The 13,138-nt window shown below is 44.6% G+C and overlaps 1 protein-coding gene across 1 annotated transcript; it reads left to right on the top strand.

Annotated features, from left to right (window-relative positions):
• The first annotated feature begins 9,275 nt into the window (after positions 1–9,275).
• On the top strand, positions 9,276–12,421 carry LOC127327524 (exosome complex component RRP41 homolog). The gene is made up of 11 exons (XM_051354307.2): positions 9,276–9,452; positions 9,546–9,592; positions 9,706–9,766; positions 10,245–10,286; positions 10,364–10,431; positions 10,916–10,994; positions 11,086–11,122; positions 11,446–11,562; positions 11,656–11,741; positions 11,920–12,009; positions 12,086–12,421. The coding sequence occupies exons 1-11, from the start codon at positions 9,396–9,398 to the stop codon at positions 12,128–12,130; spliced, it is 729 nt and encodes a 242-aa protein (XP_051210267.1). The 5' UTR covers positions 9,276–9,395; the 3' UTR covers positions 12,131–12,421.
• The last annotated feature ends 717 nt before the right edge of the window (positions 12,422–13,138 follow it).

The following is a 13,138-nucleotide window of genomic DNA, read 5'->3' as shown; positions in this document are numbered from 1 at the left end:
AAACCTTCTCCGGCCCCACTCGGTGCCCCGAAAAAGGAAAAGAGTGCGTCTGAAAACTCGCGGGCGTTTCACAATATAGAAGTTTTACAAGGACTATATTTCGACTCTAGGCGTAGTACCGCCTGAGGTGCGCCACGTTCCAGTGGGTTTGGCTCCTCCACCCCTGTCTTCTTGTCCTTTATCCTGTATGCTCCTCCTCCGATTACTTCCGTGACAATGTAAGGGCCAAGCCATGGTGACTCGAGTTTTTCATGACTTTTTTGCGTGAGCCGAAGAACTAGGTCTCCCACCTGAAAAGATCTTGGCCGCAAACGTCGACTGTGGTAATTCTTCAAGTCCTGTTGGTATTTGGTTACCCGAGACAATACTTCGTCTCGGGCTTCATCAAGTGCGTCCACGTCGTCTTCTAGTGCTTTTCTCGACACTTCTTCGTCATATTCGACGACACGTGGAGAGTTGTGCTCTATCTCGATTGGTAGTACTGCTTCTGCTCCATGAACCAAGAAAAACGGAGTTTCCTGTGTTGCTGTGTTTGGTGTTGTTCGGATGCTCCACAACACACTTGGTAGTTCTTCTGGCCAGGTATGTCGAGCTTTTTCCAGTGGTCCTAACAAGCGTTTCTTGATGCCATTGCAGATTATACCATTGGCTTTCTCGACTTGCCCATTGGTTTGAGGATGTGCAACTGACGCAAAGTGCAACTTGATACCCACCTCTTCGCAATAATCTTTGAATTCGTGGGATGTGAAGTTATCGCCGTTGTCCGTGACGATGCCGTGGGGCACTCCAAATCTGAAAACGAGGCCTTTTATGAATTTTATCGCGGATGCTCCGTCTGGTGAATTTATCGGCTTCGCTTCTATCCACTTTGTAAATTTATCGACAGCCTACTAGCATATACTCCTTTCCTCCTGGCCAGGATTTGTGTAACTTGCCTACCATATCAAGTCCCCATTGAGCAAAGGGCCATGACAATGGTATTGGTGCTAGCTCGCTGCCGGAGAGTGAGGTTTTGCGGCAAACCTTTGACACGCGTCGCAAGTTCTTACTATGTCCTTGGCGTCCTCGATTGCTGTCAACCAAGCAGAATCCTGCCCGAAAGACCTTGGCTGCAATAGCTCGACTACTCGCGTGGTGGCCACATATTCCTTCGTGTACGTCCTTCGTAATTATTCTTCCTTCTTCGGGTGTAACACACCTTTGCAAGACGCCTGAAATACTTCGCTTATACAGTTCTCCTTTGACCACCGTGAAAGCTTTGGAGCGTCGAATTACTCGCCTTGCCTCAACCGGATCGTCGGGTATTTCTTTCCTGAGGATGTATGATATGTACGGCTGCATCCACGGTGTCTGTATCATCATGACCAGGTCCTGATCTTCTTCTTCTTCTTCTTCTTGCTTTTCCTTGGTAGCCCCCGAGGGTTTCTTCTCCTTCTTTTTTGATTTTGTTGTTTTGGTGGTCCTCTCTCGTTATCTCTTCCCGTAATACACCGGCGGGACTGCAAGGCATTGCGACCCGATGTTTGCAAGAACGTCGGCTTCGTCGTTGCTCAATCTGCTAATATGATTTACTTCGCATCCATCGAACAACTTCTCGAGCTCGTTGTACACCTCCTTGTATGCCATCATGCTATCATTGATCGTCACATTGGTTCATAACTTGCCGAGCCACCAACCTGTGAGTCGCCAAAGATTTTTAGTCGAAGTTGCACCGCATGCTTTCGCCATCTTCATCCCGTGTATGAGAGCCTCATATTCTCGCTTCATTGTTAGATGCGTTAGGGAACGTCATCCGAAGGATGTACTTTAACTTATCGCCTTCAGGTGATATGAGTACTACTCGCGCCAGCTCCTTCTAGTCTTTTGGACCCGTCAAAGTTCATGGTCCAGGTTCTCGACAAGTCCTGGAGGTCCCGTATTTTGCAACTCCATCCACTCGCAATGAAGTCCGGCAGATTTGCGACTTGATTGCTTTTCTTTTTCATACGTGATGTCCCGAGGGGAAAGTTCTATTCCCCAAAGGGAGACACGACCCGTAGCTTCCGGGTTGTTCAAGATATTTGACAAGGGAGCTTCATTGACCACTATGATCGGATGTGCCGAAAAATAGTGGCGCAATTTTCGTGCTGTCGTGAACACTCCATATGCTATCTTTTGGTACCGAGGATACCTTTGTTTTGAGGGCGATAAAACTTCGCTAACGAAGTATACCGCCTCTCGCACGCCGTGGAGTTTTCCTTCTTCTTCCCTTTCAACAACTAGCACCGTGCTCACCACTTGGGGCGTGGCTGCGATATACAGCAGAGAGGTTCCCTTTCTTTTGGCGCCACCAAAATTGGTGGTGTCGAGATTGTGCGCTTCAAATCCTCGAAAGCTCACGTTTGGCTTCTTCGTTCCACCGGAATTTATCTCCTTGCTTTATCAAAGCGTAAAATGGTAACGCTTTTTCACCCACCTAGCGACGAATCTGCTCAAAGCTGCGACTCGCTTCGCTAGCTGTTGTATTTCTTTCAACTTTGTTGGCTTCCTCATTGTTACGATAGCTTGTATTTTGTCGGGATTTGCTTCGATCCCTCTTGTTGAAACTAGAAACCCCGTAAGTTCTCTCATTGACGCCTAAAGAACACTTCGTCGGGTTTAGTTTGAGGCAGAACTTATCAAGGTTGTCGAAGGTTTCCTTGAGATCCTCGATCAGCGTTGCCCCTTTTTTGATGTTATGACGACATCATCAATGTATACTTGCACGATCTTCCCGATCTGTGTCGCCAAACACTTCGCATCATCCTCTCGATATGTTGCTCCCGCATTTTTTAAACCAAAGGGCATTGTTCTCGTAGCAAAACACGCCGTAAGGTGTAATAAACGCGTCTTTACTTCATCTTCTTCTTTCAATCTGATCGTTATAACCGTAATATGCATCCAGGAAGGAAAGACGTTCACATCCAGCCGTGGAGTCGATAATTTGATCGATCCTCGGGAGGGGAAAGTGATCCTTTGGACAATGTTTATTGAGACACGTAAAGTCGACGCACATGCGAAGGACCTTAGTGTTTTTCTTCGGCACTAGCACAGGATTTGCTACCCATGTGGCTTCGTGGAATATCTCTTTGATAAAACCAGCTTCTTGTAGTCGATTGATTTCCGACAAAGATGGCTTTGCGGTTTGGTTCCAAAAACGCCGCAAAGGTTGTTTGATTGGTCTCGCTAGTGGATCCAAGTTTAGGTGGTGCTCGGCAAGTTCCCCTGGTACTCCTGGCATGTCACCGGACACCATGCGAAGATTTTCCAGGTTTCACGGAGGAACTCGACGAGCGCTTTCCTATGCGATATCCATGTCGTTTGCGATAGATGTCGTCTTTTTCGGTCTATCGGGTGAATCTGCACCTCTTTTGAATTTTTCTCAAGATCGAAAGTTGATTCTTTGTTTGGCCTTCCAACGTCTGGCAAGACGTCGTAATCAGTCATGCTTTTTGACGCCTAAGTACTCAGCTTGCATCCCGAAAGTTTCGACAACCGGTGGAAATCCTTGTCGCACTTATCGGCTAAGGCAAAGCTTCCTTTTACTGTGATTGGTCCCTTTGGTCCAGGCATCCTCCACAACAGGTATGTATAGTGTGGCACCGCCATAAATCTAGCATATGCTGGTCGTCCCAACAGAGCGTGGTACTGCGACGGAAAATCCACGACTTCAAATTCGAGCCTCTCGATTCTATAATTTTCTCGGGTCCCAAACCGAACGTCGAGATTGATCTTTCCCTGGATAACTTGGTTTCTCCGGTGTGATGCCGTGGAACCTTGTGTCTCGTTGGTTTCAAGTTTGCTAAGGATATGTTCATCTTCCTCAATGTATCTCGCATACATAAGGTTTAAGCTGCTGCCGCCGTCTATGAACACTCGAGAGACATCAAATCCCGCGATAATCGCCGCGTAATAAGTGCTGATCGCTCCGGTCGAGGAACTTGCTGCGGATGATCTGCTATTGTGAAGCCGATATCTTGTCCTGACCAATTAAGGTACTCAACCTGTTGGTGGAGGCATTTTCTCTCCGCCATAAACACCGTCGTGAGATTACTTTCGAGCTCTATTGGACGGCCTTCCCTTCGAATCATCGACACTGCTCCATTGGAGTTAGGATCAACATAAGGTGGTGGTGCAAAGGCCGCTATTCTCGAGCCGATGCCGATTGTCGTCTGTAATCGCGGGAGGAGGCGGCAAGTGAATCTCGCTTCGGGTTCTCGAGGATTTCTCTCGTGCTGCCCGCGCGTTAGCGTTTGCCGCATACCGCAACATTGCTCGAAAATTTCGACAGCTTCTTCGCAAGTGCCCCGACTGCCTTTTACCGTTGCCGTCGAGGAAAAAGTGCATCCGCACGGTCCATTCATCATCTCTTCAGGGACACGAAAGGCCTTGGGAACCTAGGCCCGCTATTTTGCCTCGTTGCGTGAATCATCCCTGTTATCACCTCGCTATTCATTGCTTCTCCGGTAATCATCTCTATTGCTTCCTCCCGTATTTGTCCGAAATCCCGCCGAAATTTGTCCCTGGAGCGTCGTAGTTCCTGTACCGCCGAGGAAATCTTCGCCTTGGTTGATAGTTTCGACCACGGTCCTCCTCTCGGCGACCTGTGCCGTTTGTTGTGGACAGCGTCTTCTCCATCTCGCCCATTTATTTGCTATCTCCATTAACGCGGATACCGTCTTTGGATTGGTCCTTCCCAAGTCCTCGACAAAATCTCCACGCCGACTCCTGCGACAAACGCATCTATTGCTCTCTCGTCAGATATATTTTCTGCCGAGTTTTTGATGATATTCCACCTTTGGATGTACTTTCTCATTGGCTCATCTGGCTTTTGTCGACAAGCTCTCAACTCCTCTAACGACGCGGGTTTTTTGCACGTGGATCTGAAGTTCTTGACGAACACGTCCTCGAAACTTTCCTGCCTGTCGATAGATCCCTGGAGTGAGTTTCTTTATCCACGATCGTGCGGCTCCACTCAAATGCACCTGAATGCTTTGCATGGCTGTTGCCCTGGTTCCTCCCGTGAGCTTCACTGTCTCCAGATAGTCGACTAGCCAATCCTCTGGATCTTGAAGGCCGTCGAACTTTTTGAAATTGTCTGTAGCTTGAATCCGAAGGGACTCGAGTTTTTCGGACTCTCCTCGTGAAGCATGGCAAGCCGCACATATCTTCGTCGTTAAGCTCCGGAGATTGCCGATGATCCCTTCGCTTTGTCGTGCTCGTCGACTCTTGCTTGTGCTGCCGTATCTCTTGCTCCACTTGGTCCTTCAGGGCTGCCGCCGTTGTCGCCGCAGGTCGTGGACTATTTTGCCTTGCTGTTCCTTCGGGAGGCGTTGAAACGAACGCCGTCCCCATAGCTCCAACTCCTGCTATCGCCATATTGTATAGTGTTTCCCTTGGATCACCTGGAGGTGGTTTAGACGCGAGGATAAAAGCTTGTGTCGCCATATACACAGCTTCTGGTGTCTTAGGGATAATGTTTCCTCTTGTGTCTATCGACATAAAGGACATGTCGAGGTTTTGAACCAAGTGCTCTCTTTCTGCTTCGGGTATGTGTTGTAACCTTGATCTTCCTCTGTTCCGAGCTTCCCTGTGGCTATCACCCGAAGTTCTAGATTGTCGACTCAGATCTGCCCTTCTCCTGGATGCGTAAGTCGCTTCCTTTCTCCGTTTAACTCACTGTCTGCTTTTCCAATTCCCTCGCAGCTCGTGCGAGCCTATATTGATATGCTTGCAATTCTTCCGGTGTGGCTGTGGTAGCCATTGGTTCTGTGCCGTTCATAGCTCTCGCGGCTCTGTCCCACGCTGCTTGTGAAAGTTGAACTCTATCTCGCGGCTCTGGCCCGACGTATTTGTTGCCCAGGCCTTGTCGCAGATTGGAGGGATCGACGTATGGATTTCCCAAACTGTCGAAAGCCTCAGATGTTTCCTCTTGATCTTCAATGGCATAAATCTGATGATACTTTGTACTCAGATCTATGTTGGGTTTGGTGACATCATCGTTTAGATTGATGAAGACCTTGCCCACTGTGATAGATTTGTCGATGAAGTCATAGCTGTCGACATCGCTTGAGCCATCGCTTATATATGAGTCCGCAGATGACTCAAACGACATGTCGTTGAAGATCTTGGCGAGTTTCTCTCTTGTTCTGGTGCTGATGTAGCGTGTCGCCGAAGTTTCTTCTTCTCCTGACTCGGTTGACGACGCATAGCTTGAAAAATCAGAATCGACCTTCGACGATCCCGACGAAATCGGAACCTCGACACGATACGATCCTTCCTTCTCGACGCGAAAGTGAAACCTTCCGAACGTCATCTCCATGGGCTCCGCCAGATACGCATATGCATCCAAACGGGAGGGTGGGTGAGGAACAAAATCGACAAGACCAGCAGCGATCTGTTTACCTCGATCCATTGTGTTGCTTGCAGTTGATGATGTCGAAGATCTTGAGCGTGCCATCGAGATCAGATCCTTACGCCTCTAGTTCCCACAGACGGCGCCAATTGACAAGGTATCAACTTGTCAATGCCTATGGATTGTAGGCTAGGGTTTAGTTAGAAGTAGAGGGTAAGTAGATCTCGAAGGTTTCAGCCGAAAAGTACTCGACGATTATGAAAACTAGGGTTTGTAGACAATGATTCGATCCTTTCTTCGTCCCTCGACTCCCCCTTTATATAGGAGGTGGAGCCGAGGGATTCGTGCTATACAAGTTACAGAGTCCGGGACGGTTTCTAACTCATCCCGCCAGATTACAGATAACACTTCCTATTACAACTCTTGACTTTCCTTGATATATCTTGGGCTCCCGAATCTTCTTATTCTTCGGGTAGTGCGCCTTCAGTAAACCCCGGGTACTATCTTCGGCAGGCCCATTTGGGATGCCTATGTCACCTCCTCCACCACTTCTCCCGCAAACGCTTAGCGAAGCTCCGCCGGAGATCTCCATCGACACCGCCACCACGCCGTCGTGCTGCCTGGATTCCAAGGAGGATCTACTACTTCCGCTGCCCGCTGGAACGGGGAGAAGGACGTCGTCATCAACACCGAACGTGTGACCGAGTACGGAGGTGCTGCCCGATTGTGGCACCGTCAAGATCTTCTACGCGCTTTTGAAAGCGGCAAGTGATCATCTTCTACAACAACGAGATCTAATCTCGTAGGCTTTGGAACTTTTCAAGGGTTAGTCTCGTTCATCCCCTCGTTGCTACCGTCTTCTAGATTGCATCTTGGCTTGGATTGCGTTCTCGCGGTAGGAATTTTTTTGTTTTCTATGCTACGAATCCCATCACGGGGCACCAACAGCGGCCCCACTAATGGTAAACTTAATGGGATTCCTCCCGTCCGAGCTCCTTCTGCGGGTTTCAGACAAGGCCTGGGGAAAACTGAGGAAAAACTAAGGAGCTGGGAAAAACTGAGCACAACTAAGGACCCGAGGGCACAGAAATAGAAATCCCTATATGAAAACGTAGAGGAGTTTGAAAGCCCTATAGGAAAAATGGTCATTTTGACAAAATTCAAAACAAATAAAAGATTTTTCCAAACCTATGGTATTTGCTTCAAACATGATTTATTTTGAAATCATAATGAATGTAAAATTCATTCAAAACACTTCAAATCATTTGAATGAACTATAAAATACCCTAAAATAGAGTTAATATATATAACTCTAGGGTAAAACACAAAAAAGGGGAAACAACAACTTAAACCCTAAAGCATGTCATAATTATGCTTAGTATCATAAGTTGGTTCTCAAAACAATGTGTTATTAGGAAACTGTATTTTTTTAGAATATACGAGGTCCAAGGTTAAGCCGAGACTTTGAATTTCATTATCTCGCAGTCACAAGGCAAGGTTAACGCTTGTGTATGTCCTTGATTATTTATTATCAAAGTCTTTGAAAATTACTATTCGTATCAATCTGCATCGAAAATCAATATTACTTTTCATACTATGAGTATGACTATGTGGTGGGTGATGGAACTATGGCATGAGTTGATGGTGGAGGTTCAATTACACTTGGGTTTATGACTAATAATAAATTTCGTCAGTGGTTCTTGCGTCGTACATAAAACGCCCGACTACGAAAGGGAAGGTGTGCGAGGTCGCGGAGAAGAACAGTGATTGGTTTTGGTCAGCAGTTGATCCCTATAGATGAGAAGTATGGACATAAAAGTACACCCGGTTGGCAACAAGGATGATGATCTCTTATAGGTAAAACATCACACATCTCATTTGTAGAGTGTAACGAATTGTGTCATGTCACTCCCTGTTCCGGGAAGGAACTGTGAACGCAACAAAAAAAAGAACTTCATGAAGTTTTAGAACACCTGTGAAGACTTACAGACATAGTTAAATTTGTTGAAGCTTTGAAGAAATATTTATGAAAACTGCACTACCCTACGACTTCATGGTCTAGGGCTGCATCGAACACCAAAGTTAAATTTGTTGAGTATGTTGCACTTATCCCACATCTTAAATCCTTGCTAGACTTGGACAACACTTAGGAGGAGGCTACCAAAGAATCATCACGAGGAGGAGAGATCCACTATGAAGAACCAAATCTTTCCGGGGAACCAAAGGGGTGGCACAATCTAGGGAGAAGGCAGCCTAAAAGGAGAAGAGAAGCAGTGAAAACCTAATAATAATTAGCAGAGCAACACCGAACAATATATGATAGGTTGTTGAGCTATCGTGGTAGTTAATTTAGTCGTACCATTGGTCTTGAAGTTATTCAAGTTAGAGTTTGAGTTTTATGAGAATCCTCACTGGATCGAGGAGGATCTTGAAGTATTTGTACACTTTTGACTTGTAATGTTCAGTGTGTAATAGTGGACCCATAATATTTCTGTTGTATTAATCCGAGGGATATAATATTTATGGAATAATATTTACTTAAGTGTTATATCAACGACTTGCGCACTACAAAATACAGTGGTGTGCAGGGTCACCGTAAACGATTTATCTTAGTACTTTATTCTTTCTTTTACGCCTTTTCTTGTTTTTTGCAGCGTTCAAAGTACAAATTTGATCTTAAAAATAAACCTCCTTTTTAGCCATACATTGTGTCCTAGCAAATGTAACCCAAAATCATAATATTAGTTAGCAAAGACATGATTAAGCAAGTGTGTTTTGGCATAGACCACAAAATAACGATGTCTGTGAGAATTTGTTTTCCTAATTTTTACTACGGAGTAGTGGTATTTTAGCTTTTTCGGTTTTTATTTTGGCAATATATATTCTCTCAACCTAAAACACGGACAGCTCGGACACCAGGACACCGCAGGAAGCCCCACGAAAACCCTCGCCATCGCGCGCAGCCTCCACACCGGCGGCGCAGAGCTAGAAGCGAAAGCGAGGGAGGTTTTTCTCTCCGGCGATGGAGCACGTGAACCCTCTCACCGGCTTCCGAGTCGACGGGCGCCGCCCCAACGAGGTGACGCCTCCTCCCCTCCCCCCTCCCTATCTTCTCTGCCTCGTCCGGCTCGCGCTCGACTGCCTCTGATTCGCGTTCGGTTGTGCCTTGCAGATGCGGCAGCTCAGGGGCGAGGTCGGCGTCGTCTCCAGGGCCGACGGGTGAGGAAAAAATTAACTCCGGCGGCGAAACAAAAATTATTCGATTAGGTTTCGGGTAGTGACCTGGTATTCGCTTATTTTTTATCTGAATGTGTTGGCGTTCGTTTGTTCAGGTCGGCGCTGTTCGAGATGGGCAACACCCGGGTCATCGCCGCCGTCTACGGCCCTCGAGAGGTAGTCCACATGCCTCATCTTGCTTGCGCATATGGTTTCTGCACGCCACTTGTTCGATGAAACGTCTACTGGGGATTTAGGCCGAGGTGTGTAGGCAATTCTAGGAATTAAGTTTATCTGGGGTATGTTTCGAATTGCGATGTAATGGCATAGTAGTCAATACTCAATAATGCTGGAGCTGATACAGAAGAATAGATTCTTTCTTAATGCATGCGACATGTTCTAGGACACCTGTAGGACTGACTGTTCCAGTAGAACATGGGGTGTTATTCAACAGTGAGATACTAAGATGAACAACTACAGAATTAGAAGTATCTAAACTACTCCCTTTCTTTTGCTGGTAGCTCACGGAACCCAGGGTGTCTCTGCATTGTGTAGCTCTGCTAGTGCTTTGACCCCTTATTTTTTCCCTTTCATACGTAAGATTGATCAATGCCAAGTTAAAACTAATGTTACCTGTGCTTGTTTACTCATTCAGATCCAGAACAGAAGTCAGCAAGTAAACTTGAAAGAGGCTTTGGTAAATTCTCGTTAGTCCGACTGAATTAAGCATTAAATGTTCTCTTGTTAGGATGTTCCTGAGAAATGTGTCTGCAGGTGCGTTGTGAATATCGAATGGCAGAATTCAGCACTGGGGACCGAAGGAGAAAGCCAAAAGGTGACAGGTATGTTCCAGCTTGAGGTGGAAGTTTTCATCAAAATGACTCAACCATAGACAATAGTGTGTTCATTTGTTATTAGGACACATGTTTGACAGGACAGATTTTCTGTAACTATCACTGGCTTCGTTTACTGTGTGTTATTCTTTTTCAAACATTCTGATACCATTCCGCTTTCTGGATTTGGGAGGCAGTAGTATTTTAAAGTTATGTTATGATTTGTTCTTAAGGAGAAAGGTCATCACAACAAAAAGTGTTGGTGCTAGCTCAAGAACTTTAGTGCTAGTAGAAGTAGGAGTTTGCTAGTGAGAAATGAAGCAGATAATGTCGATTTGCAGCTTAGCCGATTCATGCGAATCTTATTGTGGCGAACACACTGTGTGTAAAACTGCAAACTGAATTTCACGTTGCATCATTTATTTATAGTGTATATTATATTTCAGTTCTCGTGTAACTATAGTAGTGATTTTTATCTACACTCATGTTACAGGCGATCAACAGAAATTTCACTTGTTATTAGACAAACAATGGAGGCAAGCATATTAACACATTTGATGCCACACTCACAGGTGAGTTCTGTGTCATCACTTGTGCTTCAAGAAACTTCTATTCCGATTGATAACAAGGTCCACTTTCAATTCTTACTGTGTTTATCTGCAGATTGATATTTTTGTCCAAGTTCTTCAAGCTGATGGTGGTAAGTTGACTATCTTTCAAATCATTCTCTAATCTACATGCATTTCTATAGTAACTCTGTTGTTTATGGTGGAAGCATCATGTTTCATTGCCAAACTAGAGCCACACAACTGTACTCTTCTCTGTCCTGGCTGAGTAAATCTACATTTATGTGCTAAATAAATGACAGGCTCTAATTTGAACCTATCTTATTTCCCATTACTCAGGCATGCTACAACATATTGTCATTTTGCCTATTTATAGATATTATCATAGCATCAATGGAATTTAAAATGATTTCTGATTTTTTTACCTTGAGCATGACTCTGTAAGTCCATATAACAGGAACAAGGTCAGCATGCATCAATGCTGCAACACTAGCACTTGCAGATGCTGGGATTCCAATGAAAGACATTGTTACGTCTTGCAGTGCTGGATATCTGTGTTCTACTCCTTTGCTTGGTATGGCATCAAAGTTCTGTTCTCACATATACATGGCTAGCTAAGAACCATCTGGTATAAAGACGTCTCAATCATTCTAATGCATTATTTCAGATCTGAATTATATAGAAGACAGTGCTGGAGGTCCAGATGTCACTGTTGGCATTCTTGCAAAGATGGACAAAGTGACTCTTCTGCAGGTTAGGAAATGACCATGAATTCTGATCCTTCCAAAGAGTCTCCCCAGCCCACTTTCTATCTAGATGCATAGCAGCATGAGCACGTTTGTGCATACACTTTTGATTTCATGTGATGCACCTGTTATATGCTTTGTTTCCTGTGCAACATTAAGACTAATGCTTGAAAGGTAATTTTCAGATGGATGCAAAGTTACCGATGGACACATTTGAAACTGTAATGGAACTTGCAACCGAAGGGTGCAAAGCGATCGCAACCTACATACGAGAGGTCAACAGTTTTTTCTTGCTAGTTAGCCCCATTTACACTTGGCTGTCATTTCTTAATTCCATTTTTTGTTCTACAGGTGCTGTTGGAGAACACAAAACAGCTGGAGTGTCAGCGTGGTTAGTTAAACATTGGCTGGAGTTTTAATAGTTAAATGTAGCAGGTGATGACACTGATTTCTTACCATGTAAGGCATGTTCTGCTTTGTACGGCTGATGATTTATCTGCTTAGCAGAATTAGCATCCAAAGATTGGTGTTGAATCTGATATAGATTGCTGGCTTGTTGCCACACTTCGTGTATCATGTGAACCCCTACTGTCTGGATGAACAACTCTTTTAGCACACATGAATGCCGACATGATGCCCACTTTATTGGTTGAACAGATTATGTGAAACTTGTATTGAAGGAGTTTACTAGGAATTTCCTACTAAAGTGATTGAATTTGATGTTTAAATTTCGAAAATATTACAATGAAAGGACCCCGTAGTTTGAAATCATCGAAATGTCCTACTGGATCCAGTGGAATCATGCAAGTTTAAGAGCAGACGACTATGGCACAGCTAGACATGTTATTACATTATACAAAAATATGTATTCTCTCTCTCCGATACGTAATAAGTGTTGGGGTTTTAATTTAATTTTGAACTAAAACCCTGATATTTATTATTAATCGATGGAGTATGTCTTTTCCAGTCAACCACTTAGTATGTTTTTTCCAGCGAACAACTTAGAAGTTACTAGAACCAATTCAGATGTCTTTGCATGACCAACGTTTGAGAAAAACATATGCAAAATTAGAAATTATTACATATATACGCATACAAATTACAATGAGTCAAAGTATAGCCATAAATACATCAATTTTGTCCAAAAACACAACATTACTTGTGTCTATAACTCGACGACGGAATGGAGGGAGTCCATGATTAATATATATATCAATATTGCGAACAGATTATATTCAAGGGAATGGATGATGTAGACAAACGTAGCAAGCCCAATCAAAGCTCTCTGAAACTAGCATTGGAGCACTTTGAAGTTGTATTGAAGCAGTTTATAAGGAATTTCCTGGTATAACGATTTAGATTGAGGTTTAGGTTTCGAATGTATATTTTAAAATTGGAAGAACC

This window comes from Lolium perenne, chromosome 1 (genome assembly GCF_019359855.2).
Source record: "Lolium perenne isolate Kyuss_39 chromosome 1, Kyuss_2.0, whole genome shotgun sequence".
Taxonomy (NCBI): Eukaryota; Viridiplantae; Streptophyta; class Magnoliopsida; order Poales; family Poaceae; genus Lolium; species Lolium perenne.
The sequence above is the reverse complement of the archived record's forward strand: the minus strand, read 5'-3'. Positions and strand labels throughout refer to the sequence as shown.

What these genes read in the sequence shown, in the direction of transcription:
- LOC127327524 (XM_051354307.2), top strand. Translation starts at nt 9,396, where the DNA reads ATGGAGCACGTGAACCCTCTCACCGGCTTCCGAGTCGACGGGCGCCGC. An exon ending in ACGGGCGCCGCCCCAACGAG is followed by an intron (nt 9,453 to 9,545) that starts GTGACGCCTCCT and finishes TGTGCCTTGCAG; the next exon opens with ATGCGGCAGCTCAGGGGCGA. An exon ending in TAAACTTGAAAGAGGCTTTG is followed by an intron (nt 10,287 to 10,363) that starts GTAAATTCTCGT and finishes ATGTGTCTGCAG; the next exon opens with GTGCGTTGTGAATATCGAAT.